The sequence below is a fragment of the Rhinolophus hipposideros genome, assembly GCF_964194185.1.
Source record: "Rhinolophus hipposideros genome assembly, chromosome: 2".
In the NCBI taxonomy this organism is placed as follows: domain Eukaryota; kingdom Metazoa; phylum Chordata; class Mammalia; order Chiroptera; family Rhinolophidae; genus Rhinolophus; species Rhinolophus hipposideros.
This window is the reverse complement of record NC_138048.1, coordinates 58,615,944-58,640,144: the sequence shown is the minus strand read 5'-3', so window position 1 is coordinate 58,640,144 and position 24,201 is coordinate 58,615,944. Positions and strand designations below refer to the sequence as shown.

At 38.1% G+C, this 24,201-nt stretch overlaps 1 protein-coding gene across 16 annotated transcripts in view; it reads left to right on the top strand.

The window, feature by feature from the left end:
- Nucleotides 1–24,201, top strand: part of LPP (LIM domain containing preferred translocation partner in lipoma) — a 639,752-nt gene that overhangs the window by 266,985 nt on the left and 348,566 nt on the right. For all 16 annotated transcript variants that reach the window (XM_081077935.1, XM_081077930.1, XM_081077934.1 and 13 more), the window contains one exon: nt 15,437–15,549. In XM_081077935.1, coding sequence (XP_080934061.1) covers nt 15,437–15,549 — 113 coding nt within the window. The remainder of the gene's footprint in view (nt 1–15,436; nt 15,550–24,201) is intronic.

Here is a 24,201-nt window from a genome sequence, read left to right as displayed (position 1 = left end):
CTCTCTCTCTAAAATTTTTATTGGGGGATATTGAGGAACAGTATGTATTTCCAGAACCCATCAGCTCCATGTCAAGTTGTTGTTTTCAATCTAGTTGTGGAGGGCACAGCTCACTGGCCCATGTGGGAAATGAACTGACAATCTTAGTGTTATGAGCACTGCGCTTTAACCACAGAGCCAACCGGCCTCCCACTGGTGGCTCAGCTGCAAGCTCAAGCTGTTGTTTCTCACTGGTCCACGCGGTAATCGAACTGGCGACCCTCGTGTTATGAGCACTGTGCCCCAACCACTGAGCGCACTAGCTGCTCTGAATCTGAATTTTCTATCTGTAAAATGATTTCAAGGACTGGATAATGGTTGGCAAAATTTCGAAAGTCCAGATAGAAAAAATTTTAGGATTTGCTGGTTATAAGGTCAACTACTCAATTCTGCCAGCAAAACACAAAAACAGCCATAGACTATAGGTAAATTAAAGACCATAGCTGTGTTACAATAACACTTTATTTACAAAAGCAGGAAATGGGCTGACTTTGGTCTTTTTGCCTTTGTTTGCTGACCTGAAGACTAATAGACCTCTCTATTCCATTCTAATTCACTTGTATTCTGGTGGTTTCCTGAGGTTATAAACTTGTACCATTGATGCCATTTAAGCCATGACAATGCCAGTAGGACTTGGAGAGGTAACTCTGGTGATAGGGTGGGTATGTTTTTGAGAAGAAGCTTAATATTGCAGATTCAAGTGCCAGGAAGGGAACTGCCACCATGTCCTTGGCAAACAGACCTGGGACAAATGCTCTTAAGGATGAGACATAAGGAGATCCTTGAATGCCAAAGCTGAGCTCACTGAACTTGAAACTCAGAGAACTGGAACTACTGTTGGAGAAATAAAAGGGAGCAATAAATCCATTGCCCTCGGAATGAAAGACCTTCCAAGGCGGGTAGCCAAATGAAGCAAGAGGGGACGAGTTCCTCACTCAGCTAAATTATGTCGTTGGGCAGCCAGATCAGGTCTGCTATAATAACAAGGTGCCTGAACTTCTGCCCAGAACACGTCACCAAACTTTGCATTTGGGACTGTCTTTCCATCACATGACTTCCTAATCTGAGGGAGTGAAGAAAGCAGTGTGAATGAAATACAAGGAATGTTTTTTTTTTTTTTTCTTGGAGTGCCTCCCTGGAGACAAAAGTTGATTTTTCAAAAGGCTACTGGTTGAATTATCTGTTGTAATTAAAAAAAACACACCCATAACTTCATGGTTGATAAGCCTCCAATAGATTTTGGAGGCCTTTTGAAAGTTGCTACTGAGTGGGTCTTGCCCATTGGAGACATGGCATGTGGGTTTATGGATCAAATTGACAAAGAGCAGCCTATCCAGAACTAAGCAAGGCACTGGGATTTGGGGATGTTCTTGCTTGTATGACTGCCTCGTTGTGGTGGTAACTGTTTTGACTTGGCGATTTCACTGGATTTTGAGGACAAAACTGGCCTCTTTGACTGATTCATTACAATAGCTTGTTTATGTCTTATAAATTGTTCAAGAACAGTTTGTCCATTAAAAAAAAAAAGTGACCCAGGAATACTCCCAGACCCGAGGAAATGCTGGGTTAATCAATTGCAGAAGCACTTGATGTGCCCAGTAAGTACCACCTCAGTTCTCCTTCTGTGGTTCCTTTCCAAGATTTCTGAATATTCTGGGGCGAGCACAGTATTTATTTATTTGGCTAGGACCTTATTTTGCTATTGTTTTAGTTATACTCCTATGCTTTTTTTTCTCTCTCTTTGCCTTCACACTAACTCTTTGGAACAACTGTCTGTGAAGAACCAGATTAAGAATATAGTATGGTAAACTCAGTAAATGACTACATTTTGTATTCAAGGGTCTAAATGTCAAGAAAGTGTTTATGGTTAAATTGCATAGAGAATCACCTCACAATACAAATAATTTATATTTGTGGAGGACATTGTGGTTTTACAAGTATTCTTACAATTACCTCCCTCAGTCTACACAACCCTGGGCAGTATAAAAGACAAATGCTGTTACTCTTATTTTACAAGGAAAAAAATAAAAAGAGGCTGTGAAGTTTCATGATTTGCCCACATTTGCACAGCTAGTAAATGGCTCAGGTCTGACTGGAAGTGATGCATTTTAATACCACAGTGCGATTTCTTTTATATAACGAAGTCACCTGAGTCACTGATAAGTCAAGATCCTGTTTTGTTTGTAGAAATCATCCCCATAGGGATGTTCATTCAATCTTACATTTCCTCTCTCTCTCTCTCTCTCTCTCTCTCTCTCTCTCTCTCTCTCTCTCTCTCTCACACACACACACACACACACACACTCACACAATCTACATACACATATTTTGAAATTGATAGACCCTCAGTTTCTCAGGTTCTTCCTTCAAAGAATAATTGATTGGGCTAATATTCAATTTGTAGTTGTCAAGAATTCATGCATGTAGCCTCTCAGCAAATATTTTCTTAACTCTTCTCCATCTCAGCTCTAGAAAGCTTAGAAGATGTGTGTTGAGCTAGAGTGATTACTCATCCATGATGTGTGCCCTTTAGGAACACACTGTGCAGGAAGGCAAATGGCTCCTCCATTCTCAACAGGATGTACTGTGACATACTCTAGAAATGCTACAGAGGGTGAGAGGTGGGGAGGTGCCTTCGTCAGGGGCAGCCAAGGAAGGTTGTGTGGGAGCAGAGGACCTGGGCCTCCCAAAATATCTTAGATTCTGATATGAAAAGATGATGGATAGGAAAGTCCTTATGGAGCAAGTTCTTAGAGTATGGGAGTTAAGGAGCAAATTCTTGGGGTCCAGGAAGTTAGTGGGGCAGATTACTGGATACATTGTTCAGCAAAAGGGAGCCTTCTGAAGTGCAAAACTTCCAGAGCTGCTGTTTGCTGTAGTTATCTCAAAGAATGCGGTTACCAGAGCATTCTAGGAGGGTGTATGGTGAACTGAGCTTGTCAAGATAATCTTAATTTCCTCATAGCAGGCCTTTCCTGTCTCAGGATTCCGCCTGTCCAGGATGAGGTCCTATCAATGTTGGGAAGCCCAGAGCAGGGGTTTTTATAAAGCGTCTAGTACTCCCAACCAATCATTCTCTAAAGCTGTAGTATAGCTGCCATAGAATCAATTGACCATATATGTGATGGTTTATTTGTAGATTCTCTATTCTGTTTCTTTGGTCTGTATATCTGTTCTTATGACAGCACCACACTCTTTTGATTCGTGGTGAGATTTGAAATCAGAAAAGCAGAGTCCTTTAACTTTGTTCCTCTTTTTCAAGATTTGTTTTGGCTATTTGGGGGCCAATGGAAGTTTTCAATCTGGCAGCAGTTTATAAGGTTAGTTGGAAAGGGCTAAATTGTTAAGAATGGAAACCATTTAGCCCAGCTATGAGGTGTCTAGGCGTAAAGTGGTGGCAGTAGAGATGAAGAGCAGTAAATAGATTGGGAAATTTTGGTATATTTAATATGGTGTGCTATACTCTGTGTGGCTGGGTGGGGCAAAAAAAAAAAAAAAAAAAAAAAAAAACAGAGAAAGGGGTTTTCTCCCAAACTTTGTGACTGGGAAAATTATAATGAAGTAAGTAGAAAAATAGAGGATGCAAGAACAGGTAAGCAGGTCTGTGGCTTAGGGGGTCTGAATTCAGTTTTGAGCACAGAATTAGAGGTTCAGGTGGAGATGCCCAGCTGTCAATCAGAGATGCAGACACCGAATAAATGAGTGCTATGATTATTCTGGGTCTTACATTGCTTCTACATGGTATATTCATTTAGAATTGCTTTTTTAATGGAATGCGTTTATCGTTACCATGGTGGCAAAAACCAAATAGAGGGACTGCAGCAAAGATGGAGGTCTGGTTAAAGGTAATTTCCTGAAGCCTCTGTGCCTTGCCTTAGCTACGATTAAACAGAAGGATAGATGCTGTTGACATGTGTTTTATTTTGAAGTGACTGTTATTACTATGGTCTGAAATCTTTAGCCTTGATCTCTTGGAGCCTAATGTTCCTGTTCTCCAGCTGAGAGAGACTAATTCACCGTCTTGTGTTGTAAACACTCACTCACTTTAACTGATTACACCTCCAATGATTCTCAAATCACTAAAATTACTAATTGCTATTCCTTACACATCAAAGAGTGAATCCTGAATAATTAACCCCAAATAAAATTAGATGAATTGGCCCTTTTAATTAGAGTCCCTGCTGCTGTTTGTTCTGAGCTTCCTTTTCTTACTGTTAAGAGACTTTTAGAATGATTAAAACTGTTTAAGACTTAAACAGCCAGTGACCTTTTAATACAATATAAATCCATGAAAGCAATATTTCAGCTAGCAGGTGGTGAAGTAAATTTTTAGAGCAAGGACCTGTCAGTTCCAGTATTGCTTTGGAAAAAAAAGGAAAAAAAAAAAATATATATATATGCCCAAAACAACACCTTGAAATGAAATGAATGTCTCTATTTGATTATTTTTAAAGCATTTGTACATGTGCTAAGCTTCAGACTCGATGAAATGGGAGGGTTGAAGGAGAATGAGTAATGATTGGCATAATTTTATATAAATAGTAACAAGAATTTCACAGTGAGAAGAATTTGAAGTCATTCACACATAAAAGATAAAAACTGGAGAACTCACAGAAGGCCCTGGTATCATATAGCCATTCTCATCCTCAAGGAGTCTTCTCCCGAGGCAGGGGAATGGGCTCCAGCAGTGGGGCAAAGGAAGCTTTATGGGAGTTCAGTGCTGCTGATCAGCAGGCTCGTGTTACCGGCCTATCCATGCTGCATTCAGCCTGGATTTTGTTGAAGGTTTTTCATGTACTCCTGCTCATCTATTCCAAGTCTTATAGGAAGAACCTCTTCTCTTCTTCATAGTTTTCTGAGGTTGGAGAGGCAGAACAAGTTGCCTCCTCATTCCCAAGAAATCTTAGTTTCTCACACTGAATCTGCCATGTCCTGTGGTACATATGTCCTCAACTAAAAGTTAGGAGATTTTGGATAACAGTGGGTTTCTTGGGCTAGTTCTACACTATTTGACTGTTTCACTTTACCACAATGGTTGAAAATTTCTCCATCTATGAAAAAAGTTGTTGGCTAAAAGTAGGTCAGTGACTTTTTTTCTGTGCTTAAAATTAAAAATAAATAAATAAATTTCGACTTTTCATTCTGAAATAATTTTGCTGAAACTCAGTTTAAAGATTCTCATTTAGCCTTTCTCCTGTTACCCAAATGTTCCCTTATGTAAGTGTAGTACAGTTACTAAAACCAGGTAATTAACATTGACACAGTACTACTTGCTAATATGTTGACTTTAATCAGATTTCATCAGTTGTCCTATTAATATCCCCTTTTCTGGTCTAAGATCCTATCCTGAATCACAAGTTGCATTTAGTTGCTATGTCTCGTTGGCCTTCTTTAACCTGGAATAGTTCCTCAGTCTTACTTTGTTTTTCATGGAGATCCATGCCTCTTAACCAGAGCTAGTCATTAGATCATTCAAGAAGCTTGTCAAGATGCTTGTGTGTCTGGGTCCTACCCCCAAAGATTCTGATTTCAGAATTCTAGAACGAGGCCTGGGTGTATATAGCAGAAGAAGTGCCCCGTGAGGATTTGATGCGCACCCTTGGTTACAAATCAGATCTGTTTCAGCACTTCGAACACTAACATTCTGAGATTTTTGTCCATATGACATCTCTCTCCTTCCTCCTCCTTCAATTTCCTGTTCCTCCTCCAGTCCCATCTCTCCTTGATGGGAGAAGAGCTGACTCTTCAAAATTCCTGGAGGAGTCAAAGGAGTTTCTAAGATAACTTGCTGGTCATAGATACTGTTAAAATCTGTTCACAGTCTTTTACTGCAGAAGAAATATCAAGTATAGTACATATTACTGCAATGTTTCTGGTGGCTAGGGTGCCCCCATAACCAGAACGTGACTTAGGGATGAGGACTCAGTGCCTGTGTTCTGAAGACAGGATCCCAGTAAGTTAATGCATAAGAACAACAGCAGCAACATCGGGCAGCTACTTTACGACTAATGCTATTAACTGTCCAACTGTATTAAGTCCACGTGGGACCTGTTCTCCACCAGGACTGTAGTGTATTGACCTTATGCTAATAATTAGAAAGGAGCAAAGTTGTCCATGGTAAAATATATATGTTCATTCTTTCAGAGTTCAATTCAATTTAATGTAAGAGAGATTTGTAATAATAATATTTTAAAATAACAATGGTACTTACTCAGCATCTCCTATGTGCTCTATCTGCTCTATACAGAGATTAGTGAAGTAGAGAGCCTATCAGCTCGTAGGAGGAACCAGTGGATAGGCCATTCAACTAACAAAGAGCACACTATGTGCTCTAATAGAGCTAAATCTGGAAGGAAGACTGTTGTCATTGGAATTGAGGGTGGTTCACTCTATTCAGATATAGCAGTGGTGAACCAAGTTAAATGAGTGACTTAAAGAGGTTTTTTTTATTGTGAAACCACCCTCCCTCAAGCTTCATCACCATCTTTGGAGGGAAGGTAAGCTGATCTTAATGGCCACCACAGGGTTATGTCCCACCTCTAAGGGAAAGGGATATTTTTGGAATAGTCTCTCAGCGCATTGATTTTTTGTTTGTTTGTTTGTTTCCCTGGACTGTTGGCTTTTTCTCTGTCTACCACATGGGATTTTAAATGTTTTTATTTAAATTTTAAGCAGAGAATTTCACTTTTTCATATTGGGGCCGAAGATATCTCAATAGCTGGTGGAAGATTGATGCTTAGGCTTACCTCATCATCCTATTCAATTTGAATTCCCATGTTTGTAGTCAAAATATATGGTATGGTTTGTTGTTTGGGTAGCAATTACTCTGGTTTTTGTACGACAATGGACGCTTGGTGGATTCAAAAATGCTATTCGTTTCTAACATTTGTAGAGTGTAGAGCCAGACTGTCCTTTGAATTCATATTATTTAAAAATCATTCGATGTTTTCGACTAAAGAATTGAACCAAAGCATTGAATTTGTTTTTCAACAAATGGAAACCACTGTGTGATAGAGAAATGAAGTATGGTTAGATGTGACACAGTATGGTGTTTCTCCTTGATACAGACTATTTACTTGTGGTTAAACATGAGGAGGGAACTCACTGAAAACCCAGGGATTCTATATTAGCTAAATGAAGAGTGAAATTGTCCACTTGAAAACCAGGGAGACTTCATCTACTTTAGGATAATAGTTCTTCTTACCTTTAATTTGAGAATCTCAAAGAGCATTTCAAGCTAAGTTATTTAGAAAGAGCCCTGAGACATTACATTTGGCTTGGGTAAACATAATGGTGCATTAAAATTAAACACTGGGTGTGAGTAGATTCTGCCAGTTTGTTTCAAAGTATCTTCCTTTTGATTTTTTTTTAAATGCATGTTTATAATTCACATTTATTGTATAACAATTAAACCAAAAGGAGAAGGAATAACAAAAACAACTCTTGTCATCCCATGTGCCGTAGACAACGATTGTTAACAGATAGGTTTATACACACACACAAAAATGACTATATTTTAAACAATATTCAGTAACCCACTTTTTTCCTCACATAATAATAATATATCAGAAACAATTTTTCATGTTCCTCTCCCAGTTATTCCATGACTCACTCCCTCACTAGATTTAAGTTATTGTTCAAATACTATATTAGTGAGGCATTTCCCAACCATTTTCTTAAAAATTGCAATACTCCATCACCACCATAGAATTATATTCCTCTTTTTTTTGCCCTATATTTCTACATAGTATTTTTCACTATTTGATACTAAGTATCTTTAATTTATTTTTAAGTATTCTTCTCTTCTTGGTAGAGTATAAATTCCATGACAGCAACACTTTATGTATGTATATATGCATGTACACTGGTTCCCCCCAGTATCTAGAATAATGCCTGACACAGAGAAAACATTCAGCCAATGAATAAACAGATGTCAACTCTAGACCAACATCATCATTTTGATGGCTACACAGTTTTCTACTGTGTGACTGTTGATTTATTATCAATACTTTATTGATGAACATTCTGATTTTTTTCAGTTACATTTCGTTGTGATGAACATTTGCTAGCATGCTTCTCTGTATACTCTTTAGTTACTTCTATAGTAGGCTAATTTTTAAAAGTGGTATTGCTGGATCAAATATTTTTAAGGCTTTTGATACCTGTTGCCAAATTTTCTCAAAAAAATTATCTTTAACATTCCTATTTATATATGAGTAGCACACAAGAGTGTTGCTTTCCCTATACCATCACTGACATTGTGTTTTATCACTGTTTTTAATCTTAGTCCTTCCATTTAAAGGCCATTGGTCAGAAAATGAAGTACTATCAGAATCACCAATTTGTTTTTTAGTTAAGCAGCAGAAAATAAAAGTGGAAGAAAAATGGAAAGGTTAATTTTCTAATGTATAATTATATGTAATAAAAGCCTGAACTCCAAAAATGTCTGGTGTGAGAAATAAAGAATTGAAATTACTTGGTCAAGCTTACATCTCTTCTCATTTACAGATGAAGAGGTGTCCTTTAAGAGGGGTTGTGTTGTTACTATTCCGATGCCAATCAGGACAGGGACTCAAGAATGCCCAGCCCTGCCCTGAAAATTAGCACTTCTCCCAGAGAGTTCTCAAGGGGCTGCACATTCAAGGAGCACAATGAGAATCCAGGAACTGCTTTATTAATAGTGTTTAATCTCTTTCCAGGACATAGGTCTGTGGTCACACTGAGATGGTACATAGGCTTTGGCTCTAGGAATAAGCATGCATTTTATCTGATCTCTACTAAGAAAAAAATGGGAAGTAAATCAGGGCAATTTCTTTCATATTTTTAGGTACAACCAGTGGATAGTAAATGGGTTGAGAAGATTGAGAGGTGATGCATTAAATTGTATTTAATCTCAATGGTTTCTTGACCTCTGTCATATCCAAATATTTCCTGGTGGTTTTTAAAACCTTACTCAGTTTAAATTTGCAGATAAGACATTTCTAAATACTGAAAATGTTTTTTTTTGTTTTTGTACATATGTGTTATTTTAAAATTATAAATAAATAAAATAATGGCAGGTTAAAAACTGGTATAATGAAAAGTAAGTTTCTCTTTCATTCTTATTCCTCAGTTGCAAAATTCAGCAGCTTCTTAGAGGCAACTTGCTGTTAATTTCTTGGGAATCCATTTAAAAGAAAATACTCCTTCATGATGCAGTAATAAATGCATGTATGTTACCCCACAAATGTTAACATTACAAATTGTCCTAAACCTTGAATACTTACTTTGTAAAGTATTTCACTCAATGTGCTTTCTGGTGTAGTTTTCTTGATGGCATGCGTGTTTTAATGCAAACTGAAGGTGAAGTTGAGGATGGAATTGTAAATGAAGTCTGCAGTTAATTGGTTTCGTAATAAATAACTTCTCACCCATGAGGAGAATGCTATATCTGTGACCTAATCACCTTATGGAGATTGCCACTCCTGTTATATTTGTTTCATCTTCATTCTTGCTCTCTTCAGCTCCTCAGGTCTGGTCTCCTCTACTGAGTGGGCAAGTTTAGACTCAATTGCTCTCCTGTCTGTAAGTGAAAGGAAGACTTATCTATCATGTGGACATTGAACAAGTTACTTAACCTAATTTACCTTAGTGATGTTTAAACTGTGGGTTGAGACCCACTTATGGGTCACATTCCCTTTAGTGGGTCACAAACAACATTTTTTAAATAAATAAATATAACATAGACATTTTCAATGTGCATTACATGTAGTACATATGGTTTCATGAAACTCTTGTTTTGGATAGACTTGGACTTACACATGTCCAGATAGTAATATTGCATCATGATATAAAAATTTATGTGTTGACTCTGTGTTGTGGTCAGAGAAGGTTCAAAGTCACTGTTTTAACTGCTTTAATCTGCAGAGTGACACTGTGAAGTGAACATTGTCATCTTCATGTAATAGGTGAGGTAAAATTGAACCTGAGATGATGTCATTGCCTTCTCTGAATTACAGGATAGAGCTGGGGTTTCTGTTGTACATGTTTGGGCTTTAATTTTTGTACTATTTTCTTTGAATATATTTCCTTTCTCCGTTAGTTATGATTAATTTTTTTCACGTGTGTGTGTGTGTTTGTGTGTATGTGTATGTGTGTGTTCCAACCCAATCTCTTTTGCGCTCATCATTTAAATTCTTCACCTGAGAAGCCTGGCAAGTGATTTTATTTATACTTACGTTAAAATTTAGGTTTCCTGAAACAACCAAAAATTCTCCACGTGAGAAAGTTGGAGAACCCACAGTTGCCAGCTGGAAGAGCCCTCGAGTTGTGCAACTCCACGTGGAGTCTATGGATCTCCAGCAGCAGCATTTGGGAGCATGTGAAAAATGCAGACTCTCAGGCCTCACCCCAGACTGGCTAAATCAGAGTCTGCATTTTCTCTAGATCCCTTTGGTGATTGGAACATTGAAGTTTGAAAAGCATGGAAGGCTTTTTAAAATATCAATTGAGTGATTAAATGGCTTGTTATTTATTTCATTATTTCACATTTTAACTATTTTTACAGAGAGCATACCATAGCCCAAACCTTACGCCAGGTGCTGGGGATATAAAGATACATTTTGAGTGGGTTCTATTTATTCGAAGCTTCAGTTCTAACTAGGCCTGACCATCAGCACATAAATGCAATCAAGGTTTAGAGATGCTATGATAAAACTGTGTATAAGGCGCCAAAGGGGCTGCCATCTAAATCCCCATGTATGGGTACAGGTTTACATGGATATTTAGATGAAGAAGAAATATAATGATGCTTCATTTTTCACCATAGTAAATCAATCCAGATTTCAATTGATGATCTGAATTTAATTACTCTCTTCTGTTTTTGCACTACAGCCATGCATAACCAGTAATTTATCACCATCTTTGCTAGTAAATTCTTGTGTTTTTCCTATACTGGGGGCCTTTGTTTCCTGAAGGCATAAGCAAGCTCTGCATTGGTGCCTTTCATACATGCCCAACCCATGTTACTAGGGTAACTACAGTTAACTCAGCTTCTACCAGGAAGCCCCATCACTTCTCAATGTCACTGCCTTTTTACCTCTAGAGTAGAAAGGGTAGCTTGAAAAAATATGCAGAGCTGTGTTCTTAGGATTTTTCCCTCACGCCCTTTTCAAGTTAATGGTATGCATAGCAGGCTATTTTCTGAAGTAAATTGGCATAAAGTAGTGTTTGAGAATCAGGGATATAATACTTTATTTGCCCAACTTACCCTTTAACTGCCCTCTCGATACAACCTCTGACACAAAGCAAAACCTTTGAATATTAGCTGGATGATTTGGGATGACATGGAGCAAATTAAGCAAGATCCTTTCTAGCTTCTCGCCAAGGCAAAGGGAGGACCCATATCCAGCTCTGTGTTTCACTAGCTGTGTAATTTGAGTAATTGAGGAATAAATGTATTTTGCATGTGGTAGGCTTTGGATGGTGAGGAAAAGGGTTAAGAGGGAACCAGGTTTGTAGGCATTTGTTTGTAGGCAAAGTGACTACCCCACTTCTTCTAAAACCAAATATTTCTCTGTTATATTGTATGTATCACTGCCCTGCACCAGTTGCCTGATGGTATGTTCTTTTTTGGCCTGCCTATTTGAGTTATTCAATGCCCCTGTAATTCACAGGGCCTGGGAGCTCCATCTGGATTTCCCTGTCAAGCAGAGAGGATGGGGCATGCAGTGATGTAAAGGTCTATAGCTTAGCACTGCTAGTTAGAAGGTACTGCCACTGCCAGTAGAAGGTACTGAACATTCTGTTCAGCCGCTTTGCTCTACGAGGGTCACCACTTAAGCCACATGTTCTTTCATTGTTTTAAAAAATGGGATGGAAAGGATTCCCCTTCGACCCCGCCCCACCCCACACCATTATTTTCATTTTACTGTCTTCTTTAAACATGGAAATATTGCCTTCTCTCCCAAGTTGAACTTATTCTTATTGCAACATAGACACATTTTCCTTCCTGCACTTGCCTGTTAAAATGCTGAGCTCTAAGTCAGAATTCTCGTAATAGTTCTTAGTCTGATTTAAGATAGTTATTAAGAGTTTTTCATTCCAACTCTCTCAACTAGTTATGCTTTCCTCCAGAGGACCCATTGCCAATTCTATCTCTTTACATGTGTGTATCTGTTTTCGAGACATTTCTCCATTCTTCCACATCATTTTAAAATGTGAGTTCCACTCAGAATAATGCAGGAAGAAGCCTGTGATGGTTGAGTTTGGTCTAAGTGAATAATTGATCAAAATTATAAGCAGATAATTATCATGAATTCAACACCAGGGCTTTTAAAAATCTGCCTAATCTTACCTAGAATATACAGTCTAGAGTCATGTTCTTTTCAAGTTATTTCTTTTAAAAAATACATTCCATTTTCCTTTTCTGTTCCTCTTCACCCTCCCAGGAGTGTCATCAACCTGTGCCTCACTATGTTAAATTTCTATGACAGAACTACAGTCAAGAAGGATCTAGTTGAAAGGGACCTCAGAGACAGGCAGTTGTGTTTTCTAGTCTTAGACTAATTTGCTGTGAGAATTTGGACTGTTCATATGGTTTTCATAGGCCTCGGTTTCTACCTTTATATTACCTCCAAGATTTCATTCAGTTCTGATACTGTTTAATGCTCTGACAATTCTCTGTGGCAGACTACAATCTGGTGAAGCAGAAGATGCTCAGAAATCTTCTTTTAAATTGTGTATGAAGAAGATGTAAGTCCGGATAGGACATGTGAACCTGGAAATTAGGCCGTGAACTAGAATTTGGTAGTTAAGTCTCCATCAAGCTTGACTTCCTTTGCTGATCACTTAAGATCTCATTGTGTGCATTCTTCTCTTACCTGATGACTTTTTTTTTTTAATGGATATGCCTTTATTGTTTCTCTTTCTTTCTTTCTTTCTTTCTTTCTTTCTTTCTTTCTTTCTTTCTTTCTTTCTTTCTTTCTTTCTTTCTTTCTTTCTTTCTCTCTCTCTTTCTCTCTTTCTTTCTTTCTTTCCTCTTTCTCTCTCTCTCTCTCTCTCTCTCTCTCTCTCTCTCTCTCTCTCTCTCTCTCTCTCTCTCATTAGTTTCAGGTGCACAAAACAATGCACTAGCCAGACACTTCACCTCCCACAAAGTGACGACCCCTCCGCCTCCAATCTACTGCCCCCCTGACATCATACATACCTAATGACTTTTAAAGACAGAAAAGAAATTGGTGACAATTCTTTGTACTTACAGGTGTTAAATATTTTTTTTAGTGCAGTCTTTGGCCAAATGAAGTCCACGTGAGTTTCTCAGTCCTGACTGCACCTTAGAATCATTTGGGTTTTAAAGGAATACTGGAATCTGACTCTTCCTCCCCTGTCTGTTTTGTCCGTCCCCAAGACCCTGATTGAATGGGTGTGAGATGGAATTTTTGGCATTAGCATTTTTAGATAAGCTTCCTTGGTGACGCTGGGTTGTAGCCAATGTTTAGAAGGACTGGATGAGGTAATAAAGGTTTATGAGGCTTATATCCCTAACAAGGATATGGACAGAGTATGTTTTCAGATGTGTACACTCAGAAGAGTAAGAGAAGTAGAAACGTTTCCGTATGACATAATTCATTGAATCTTATTAATCGTATGAGGCTAAGGGAGGGATAGTAATGTGGTACTTTGCTTAATGCAGTGCTTCTCAAAGTGTGGTCCCAACACCAATAGTGTCAGCATCACCTGGGAATTTACTAGAAATGCAAATTATTGGATTTGCATTTGTAAATCAGAAACTCTGGGGGTTGGGCTCAGCAATCTGAGAACAAGACCTTCCAGAGACCCTGATTAACTCTGAACTCAGAGCCATCAGCATAGAGAGCTGTGTAAGATATGAAAATCCTAAGAGGTAGAATATGAAAATCTTAGCGCAGTGCCTGGTACATAGTGAGAGTCCAAAAAGCAGATTGTAGTGTTTGACTGCTTGGTAGTCTGAATATGGCAGGGCTCTAGACTTGACAGCTGTTAGTTACTCTTCCAACTCTAAGACCGTTATTCATAAGGCACATGGAGCCCAAGGGAACCATCTCAAAGGTATATCAGACCAACCTGTCCAAGTTGCCATCCTTCCACTGTGCACTTTAGATTCCTTTTTTCCTGGAGATACAGGTTGCGGTGCTTTGGTACTAGCCCAGAGCAGCTCGCTGAGGGATAGGGACTGTGGCCCTAGCACTCAGTGCTGAACAGCTGGAATGCCAGGAAAAGCTACTTACGCATAAATAGAGGAGAACATTTCCCCAATGCATCTGCAATATTGTTTTTAAAAGAAAAAGGACAAATACTTTTTTTTCTCTAAATGGAAGTTTCCTTTTCCTAATAGAATTTCTTGCAGAGAGTACATTTAAAAAGATTCTATGCCATGAACCCATAGAGCTCTTGGATATGTGTCTATACCTCAGATCTTAGAAATTAGGCACATTCTTCTAGTGACTCTAACGTCAGTGCGCTGTTCTTGTGGGTTGGTGATGCTGGGGTTTCTTCGTATCCTAAAGTCTCATTACTTTCTGTTTGTATTGCATATAGATTTCCAAATCAGATGTTTCTTATTCCAGTTTTTCCTACTCAGTCCTGCATGTACTTTTAGATTAGTCTTTAGTAAATCATACTGCAACCAAGTGTTCTCTTCTCAGAAATCCTTGATGGATCTCCACTGCATGCGTGATAAAATTCAAATGCTTTGATGTGTAACACACTTAAAAGTTTATTTTGTCACTGCTCTAATTTTTATAGCCTACTAGCATTATCTTACATTGTTATATTTATGTTATATTGTAACTTGCTCTTTATTCTTCAGGCCCTGAATTTTTTGACCTCTATGCCTTTATTTTACTGAATTTCTGCCTGGAGTGCTCCCCGTATCATAATGTTCAGGGGCAATTTAAATGCTCAGTAAAGCCTTCCTTGTTTCTCTACCTGGACATAAGCTTTCCTTCATCTTAACATCCTGAAGAGTTTGTTTGTACACCTTAATAAATTTCAACTTGTATGATTCTTACTAGTGTATGCATTTTTTTTTTCCCCTCTTCTACTTGACTGAAAATTTGTTGAGGGTAAGGACTAAGTCTTATACACTTCCATAATCCACCACCCCAAGCACCTTCCCTGTTTGGGCTAAATGTACCCAACCCCCCACAGACTAGCTTTTATGTCCTTCTAGGTATCAAATCTGGTCCCCATTCTTCTGAAAGTAAAGGCTACTAATTAAAGTGGGAAGAACTAGGATAGGCAGTAACTGTCGTGTAAGACAAAAAAATTATGTGTCAACACCAATTACAAAGCAGTAAAAGGCCCGCAAATGTGTGTTTTTAAGAGTGCTATATAATTGTATCCATATTGACTTCATGTGTGTGTTTTCTTTCTGTAGGTGATTTTCTCCCACCCCCACCCCCACCTCTAGATGATGCTGGTGCTCTTCCATCTGGCTCTGGAAACTTCCCTCCTCCACCACCCCTTGATGAAGGTGCTTTCAGGGCACAGGTAAGATCTGTGGTTAAAGTCATGTTTATAAGCCAGCTAGGAAGCTCATGAATTCAGTGTTTGTTTCTGTGGTGGATAAACATTTATCCAGAGCCTACAGAGAGCTTTACTACTCACACAGCGCTAAGGCACTTTAATGCAAAATGCCCAACTCAAGCTTCTCAGAGTTCTGCCAGCTTGCACTCCGAAGCCTTGGAAATCCTTTTACCTACTAATTTCGTTTTGAAACTGAAAACCATTTTTTTTAGGAATGCCATTTGAGAAGTTCACATTTTCTTGTTATCCCAGAGACACACAGCCATGCTTTTTTATTGCTTGTTTTCTCTATCCACAAACATTGCATTCTACATGAGTAAGGCCGATAGTTGAAGGCTCTGGTTGGTCACTGTGGGTCCTAATTGGTCAGCAACATCTTTCTAGCAAAAGCAGCAACAAACATCCATTTTCTCTTCTGAATGAGGTCAAGCCTGCATATTTTAATATGTACTGATTTATATACAACTGTTATGCTCCAGAGAGGTGTTGATTGCAAAGTAACTCAGGGCTGGAGTCAGAAAGACATTAGAAGTAGTTCTCAGCCTGTGATTCTGCAGTGTCACTAATGACCAGCTGCTACCATTTAGGCAGCCAAATACCATTCATGTCAAGATGGAAACCTTCATAACAAATTCAAAGAATTATTGTTATTTTAGGTGTGATGGTATTACTGTAGATAGATTGAAAGGGGGGGGGCAACCTTATCTTTTAGAGAAACATTGGAAATATTTGTGGATAAAGTGAAATAGCGTCTGATATTTGCTTAAAATAATAAGGGTAGGGAGTTACTGAGTGACAATATAAATGGAAAAAGATTAGTTATGGGTCGATAATTGTTGAGTGCTTGGGGATTTATTGTATTTTTTAGTCTATCTTTATATGTTTATAATTTCCTGTAGTAAGTGTTAAAGAGGAAAAGCCTTAGGACATAATCACTTAAATAGTTCAGTCCATTGTCTGGATTTTATCTCCTCAATTTCAGGTTGGGGGAGACAAAGGAAAAAATGATTCATTCACTCACCAAATATTCTGTGCTCCTGTGTCAGCACCCTTATAACACCAGGAATTCTTTAGCAAAAAGACAGACATGGTTCTCTCCAAATGACACTTTATGTTAGTGAAACTAGTTGAAGTAAATAAAACATATACATTATAAAGTATGTAAGAATGGGGTCAGTGCTAGGGATCAAGGAACAGGTAAAAGATATGGTCTCCCTGGGGTGGGCATGGTCAGTAAGACCTCACTGAGTTGGTGACCCCTGACAAAGGCTTACAGGAGGACAGGGGTGGGGTAGGGACATGAGTCATGTGGATTTTTTGGGTATGTTTCTTGGGGAGTAGATTGTGAGAAATAGAAGACTTTTTTTTTTTTTTTTTACCAGTTGACATTAATATGTTCCAGTTATAACCAGTAAGCTCCCATTCAGTTTGAAGGCTACATCTTTGAGATGCTATTACGAATTTTCTGTCTTAAATACGTATGTCACAAAGTTCCTACATTTTATCTTGCTGTAAGCTAGTAAAAACAGAGATCAGATGCCAGCAATGGATAGTAGTCTTACAAAGTTTATATTTATTTTATGCAACAGAGAGATCCCTTTGTAAATAAAAATAATATGATTGATTTTCTTTATTTTTAGTACTTTCTTATTAAAATAAAAAAATAAAGTTTGCCTTTTATATGCTTTTGCTCTTATTTTGTTTTTGCATATTAATTAATCTGCACAATTAAAAACTTTACTTAGTCTATCTTCTCTCTGGGATCATTATAGAAACTATTGCATTTAAAATCTTAATTTCTAAAAAATCTGTTTGATTTTTTGATAGGAGACTTGTGTGTGCATACCAGTTGAGCAGCTTATTCTAGTTATTCTAGTTAGATTTTTTTTCAGCCTGTCCCACCAAGTCCTGGTTTCTTCATAAATATAAATAAGGTAACTGTATCTACCTATAATAATTGAGTGAAATGTAGATGGATTGGAAATTGCTAACCTATAATAGCTGTAGAGATATTTTGATGTTATAATTATTACTATATTGAAATACAACAGCAGGAAAATAATAAGGCTTTGGCAAAGTGTTTCATTAAGAAAAATTCAAATATGAAGTTTTCCTAAAATTACAAAAGTGTTTTTCTGTATGGGCCTTGTCATGATAACTATTCTGAAACCATGACTTTGTTTTTGAAAAGGAAGGAAATAAACAAAAAGCCTGTTGCCATGTTGGCTTATGTTCATTGCAAAACAGAAGGAAGAAGGATGAAAAATAAAATAGTGTTTGCCAAATGGAAAAGGACAAATCTGGTAGGGAGTGACATGTTATACTGAATATATATGGAAGACTGTTGGCAAATTCAAAAGAAAACAGGCATGTGATGAGATAGAGACTTGGTCTCAGCTCTGGCCATACCTGCTCCACCTTTAGATATGAGCTATAATGTAATCCAAAGTAATAATACTCACTGGATACAATTTTGCACTTTTTCCTCTTAGCCATGGTGAAATCTCCTGTTGCCAAGTCCAAATTATAGCTGGTAAATGTGTGTTTTTATGTAGAAGCCTGTTTATGTTTCCAGCCAAATTTTTAGGTCAGAGCCAAAAGAATGTCTACTAAGTGAGACTATAAGAAGTATAAGATTTTCAGAGCTGGAAGGGACCTTTGAGATCCTTTAGACCAACCCTGGTGCCAGGCATCTAGTTAAAACCTTTTCAAGTACTTGCTAAATGAATTAATTCCCTTTTCACAAATGGGGAAACTGAGACCCATGGAGATGTAGATCATGCAGTTCCTGGCTGAGCTCTAGTTGAGTGTGGGACATCTTGACTCCTGGATTTGTCCTTCTCACTATACCAGATGGCCCATGCACATGGTTTTACTTTAGTGCTGTATCTGCCTGTAAGGCTATAAGGTTCAGATGAGGGGTTATGTGCTCTTGTTTGGAAGACTCAGTGGCTGCTGGAGTTCTGCTAGACTCACTGAACTTTTGATATGTGCTGTAAATGTTTTTTTTTGTTGTTGTTTTTTTTTTGTTGTTTTGTTTTTTTTGTTGTTGTTCTTTGCAAAAGGCAGAGAAATATTTAGTGTCAATTCTTGTTTTGAGAATTCTTATTTTTATGGGAAAAGATGACCCTTGGAAAACAAATGAGATATTTTCTATCATGATCAGTTGACCTCAGTGCCTGTAAGGTTTGGTGTGACCATTGAGCAGTCCCTTCATTCATTCCTTTGTTCTTCATTCGCTATAAATTCAATACCTTCTCTAACTCAGGCACACATGCTCAGGATTATAGCCTTAGAACTTGGCATCGTGGGTCTAGTGCTCTGAGTCTCAACTTTGGAACTGTTAGCTTTTTTTCTGAGCTGATGCCACAGTTGGCAATTGCTTCCTATTTCAGCCATAATGGGCATGTATATAGCATTGTGTAGAGTAGCTTTAAAGGAGAGGTGGGGAGAATGTGTCATAGAAATTCAGGTTTGCAAGGAAAGTAGAGGTCATAATTCAAGTCCCTTTGTGTTGTTTGAATCTCCTAAATTTTTTTTCCGATTTACTAAAATGTTTATGGGTGACTATTATTGGTAAAGCAATGTTAAAGGTTAAGAAGATGATCAACTACAGCAGCCGAATCAAGTTTGGAAGCTTTGTGTATACACAGCTTCTGAATTAAGGTGTTTCATGGTACATTATGCCTTGGTCATCATGCTTTGATCAGAAGCACAATCTAAGTCCTAAATTAACCACCGCTAGAGATATGCAGGAAGGTTGGGAACAATTTCAATTACACTGGATTTTGGTGGCTGGGTAGGACCTTTATTTTCAGGTAGAGGGAATGGATTTTTCAGAAATGGAGTAACAAGAATAAGAATACAGGGGAAGGAAAGCACGAAGTAAGTGTGATATGTCTGCATTTCTGGCTGTGGAATTGGCCCTTCTGAAATCATTGGTGATTTATTGCAGGTGTTTGTTACTATTTTAAAAATAAGGTGACATCCCCAGATCTGTTGTTGGATGCCATGTGGTGGTGCTTTTAACACACTGTACGGCAAAATCTGTTGCACTGGTGGGAAACCCCGTGCAGACAGCTCTGATTGTCTGGCCGACTTCCTTGAGCTCCTTGGGGATTTATGTGCTGATACCTGATGGCTCTGAGTTCAGGTGCCTGATATTTAACTTCCCCTTTTTACAGCATCTCTACTTGATTTTTTTTTCCCCCCATGATCTCCAGTTGACAACTTTTGTCTCTGCTCTTTCCGTTGTGACCATGTCCCATGGCTTGCTTTTACTTGCCTGCTATCCAGCGATTTTACACTTTCAGTTTTCATAGCTCCTCTTCCCTTCATTCAGGCAGGATGGCCACATTTGCTACTGTAACTCCAGTCCCTCCACCTCAGAAAACAGACTGTTTTGTGCACCTCTGGTTACTCCAAATGTTCATTTTTTTTCTCTCTCATTGAACTGAAATTTGTTCCTTTATGATTTCCTTGCACTGACTTTCTGCTGACTCTCTTAGAAAATATCGCACATTCAAAGGAACTGTCAAGCCGGGAGGGACATAGGTGATGTCTGCCCTTAGGAGTTGATGAGTAAAGCTACTGAAAGAGGTGACTTTTCTGAGGAGCAAGTGAGAACAGGGAAACGTCATCTATGCACTGAACTTAGGGAAATGCCCAGACTTAGTTAAAAAGAGAAGAAAGAAGAGAAACTTCTGCAGTCATTTACAATCTTGCTTTAAGTCGGTCTCCAAAAATTTGTAGGCCAACTCATTTCTATTCTTGTGAGGACAATTTCAAGTCTCATCTAAGTGGAGGGTGAATTGGGTATTATAGTCACTTATCCACTTACCTATTTTATGTATTTCACTTATCAATGATATCTTAAAAATCTAAGTAGATTTTTAGTAGAACTGGTGCGCAATCTGTGTCTTCTGACCCTTAGTTGAGTAGTATCCTGGTCACAGGTAGTGAATGACAGAATTTTTCTGGTAGATGCGAGGAGCTCAGGCTCACAGCCATGACCACGTCCATCCATGAACTCAAAATAAGCAGCAGGACTTGCTTTCTATGGTGTGAACATACCCTGGTATAGAGGGCATCCGTTCTGCGCCTGGTAGTGAGGTAAGGAAGGAGGAGGCTGGGTAAAGGAAGAGCAGATCCAGGCTATAAGGCTCAGAGCGGAGGTGGTGTACAGTGTCGCCAGAGCAAAACCAAAATGGTCAGTAAAAGCTTGATTCATTCCACTCTGAAGCACTTGTCCTTTCTGTGCAGTGAGAATACAAGGGTATCTTGCTCCATGAAAACATACCAAAGGAGTGATTGAGATGCTTATTTCTTCCTGGCCCTTCGCCCTGTTCCCTTGGGCATTAGGTTAGCAAACCCTAGTTGCCTTGTAAGGTTGTTTGTGACTGTGGCAGCAGCAGCAGCAGCAGCAGCAGCAGCTTGCTTGGCGATTATCTCCTCCTTTTATGGTCCGCATATGTAGGTCAGTGTATGTTTAGCAGAGCTGGTGGGTTCTTAGGCATGTAGCTGGTTCGGGTCAATGTGACTTTCTAGAAGCGAATGTCAAAGTTTTCCTGTTTGTCTTTCACTCTGAATCATTGTCTTATTGGGTATTCATTTGAGAAGAGAGAAGTATTTTTGGTGTCTAGACTGGTAAAAACTTCTTTGAAAGTAGCAGGCCTACAGCTGATAGGGACTATTCCAATGTTTCATTTAGCAACTTGAGCCTTTTTCATGGAATGCCATAGTTTCTCTTCCTTATTTTTTTTAAAAAACAAAAATATTTAAAGAGATAAACCTTTTCTCTGCAATTGATAATGGAGTATGTGCACATACACACCTACTCACTCTTATCAACTCAATTACCACTGAAATAATCTAGGACACACGCATGCCTCCTATTGTGAAAGAAAAGTCTTATGAGAAAACTAGTTGTATAGGAATAACCAATAAGGTTAGATTTATTTTACCTCCTTTTTTTTTAAATAGGGAATAATTTATGATATTTGTATACTTCAGAAAATGTCCTTTGCCAAAAGTTAAGTGAAACTGCGGTTGGTTCTTTCTGAGTCAGTGGAAGTTTTATCCCATTTTCTCTCTCCCATAAAGAATCTCACTGATTTCTTCAAAGACGAAATATATTTTTTTCTATGTCTAAAAATTAATGCATTTTTTTCTAGGAATGTAAATAAATCAAACAACATAGATTAAATATTTTCAAACATGTTTCTTCTCTCAGGGAACAATTTTGATATGCATATGGACCCCACCCCCAATATGTATGCCATATGAAGCTTGAACATTCTTCTCCCTGCTTCATCCAAAGTGGTATTTAAAACAATTTGGAGGATGTGTTATAATATTTTAACCTTTATAGCACTTTTTCAAAGAGTCATTTCTCACATTAAATTGTACCACCACACTATTAATAAACTATAACTTTCACTTGTTTATTGCACTTTCTTGTCTACCATTTCTTTTTCTTGAATTCATCATCCTGATTCCTTACTTTTTTGTTTTTTTTTTCCCTGCCACAGTACTTCATGAAGTGATGCTTTTTGTCATGTGAGTGACGTATTTTCTGAGTTCTTATATATCTGAAAATGACTTCTTTGTGCCTTCATATTTAAGTAAAAGGTTGGCTGCAAGTAGAATTCTAGGATTAATTTTTTTTTTTTTTTACCTCAGTATTCTACAAAGATGTCTATGCTATCATTTAGTATCCTTTAGTATTTAGTGTTGCATAAGAGAAGTCAGATGTCGGTCTGATTCTTTTTGTAATTTAGTTACTCTTTCTTGTTTGACCTGAAAGCTTTATTTGTGGCATGCAGTAATTTTATTACAACATATCTAGATAAAGGTCCTTTCACCCTCACCCCAGTATTTCTACTCAGCATTCCGTGAATCTGGTTGATCTGAGGAGTCACATTTTTATTTAGCCAAACAGGATTTTTGTGTGTGTGTTATTTGGAATAAGCATTTTAATCTTTGTTTTGCCTTTTTCTTTTTTATGGAACTCCTATATTATGGTTTTGGATTTCTTCTCTTTCATATTGGTATTCTTTTTCAATAGTTTTATCATACGGAAGAATCCTATTGCTTGCTTGCTTATTGTATTTTGTTTTATTTTATGTTTCATTTTATTTTAGTTTGCATTTTTGTGGTGATGATCTGCCCTTGACTTATAAATCTATATCCACCTGAATTTGGAGAGAAAGTGTGGTTGGCAGTGGCTGTGGATCTGCCCTTCTGGTAGACCTAGCTAGCTTGCTCTCTGCACTTTATCTTTTATCTAGATTGAGAATATGTCGCCCTTTAAATATCAGGGCAGCCATAGTGTACCTGCATCCAGTCTTTACCATATGTGTGCAATTAGGGGAGGTGGGGTAGCGAAAGGGTTTCTCTTAGCTACTCATGCCAAGAGCAGACCAGCAAGCTTTACCCCAGCCCACAAGGCTGTTTATTAGTTGTGAGGATCATAGGCAGGTAGGAAAGACTCTATTTTCCGTGCCATGCATACATGCCTTCTGAGGGGTGGTCTTTGGTTGAATTTTCAAGCCTTTTCAAGTTCTTCCCTCACTATTTCCTATCCATGCCTCTTAATGACTATGTCACCAGAGTGTCAGGAAATGTGGCAAAGTCATTTTCATTAGAAAGGATAAATTCGTGAAACGATGTTATTGTTGTTTTGACTGGTTTTCATTATGTACCTCAAACATTTTTTCCAAAGAGGATCCCCTACCCCATCACTGTTTTTGTTCTAGCAGCTTGAAGTCAGCGCAGTTACTGCTACCTTTTGCTGTTAATCTAAAGCTCACTGTTACCCTTGAGGTCTCCACAGAAACACCTTCGCTGCTTGCATTATCTAAGCCAAGTACAGCTTCAAGGACAACTAAGTTTGTTGGCTAACACAGGGCGCTGGATCCAGACTGCCTGAGTTCACACCTGGCTCCCCACTCACTGATTGCAGTTATTGATCTCAAATCAGTTAGCTCATCTATAAAATGGGCATAATTATTGTACTACCTCTTTGAGGCAGCAAAGTGCAAAATGCACATGGATGGTAGTGTATGTACCTGACATATCATAAAGCTTAGTAAATATTTATTGTTGATGCTCTTACTAATGGGCTATTCTGGGCTAGCTGGTTTCTGTGCTGAGTTCTGCCACAGTTATAGCTATCCTTTGCTTTCACCATGCCTTCTCAAAGTTCGCCAGTGATTTCATCCCTTGCCTTTATATACTTGGGGACTTAAGTCTTTCTGCTAAAGAAATACTCCTACCAACGCCCTCTGCAAAATGAATGATTGGATTAAATTAAATTTTAGAGCTCTTACAGCTCTACAATTCAATGCCTTGGTAATAAAATATCACCTCTTTATACTTTCATATTGAATTATAAATTGTAAAATATAATTTAACAAATTAAAAAAGTTAAGAAAGGCTCAAAGGGTCAAGCAACTTGTTTAGAACTTACAACAAATCCCACGGAAGCAGTGATTTATTTTTAAATGAACAAAAACAAAAACAAAGTGCATTTTGGGGACTTTTAAGCCTCTTGGCTTGGTATCAATTCCCTTACCAATGAGAGAAGGCAGGTTTTTAAAAAATTCTCAAAAAGCA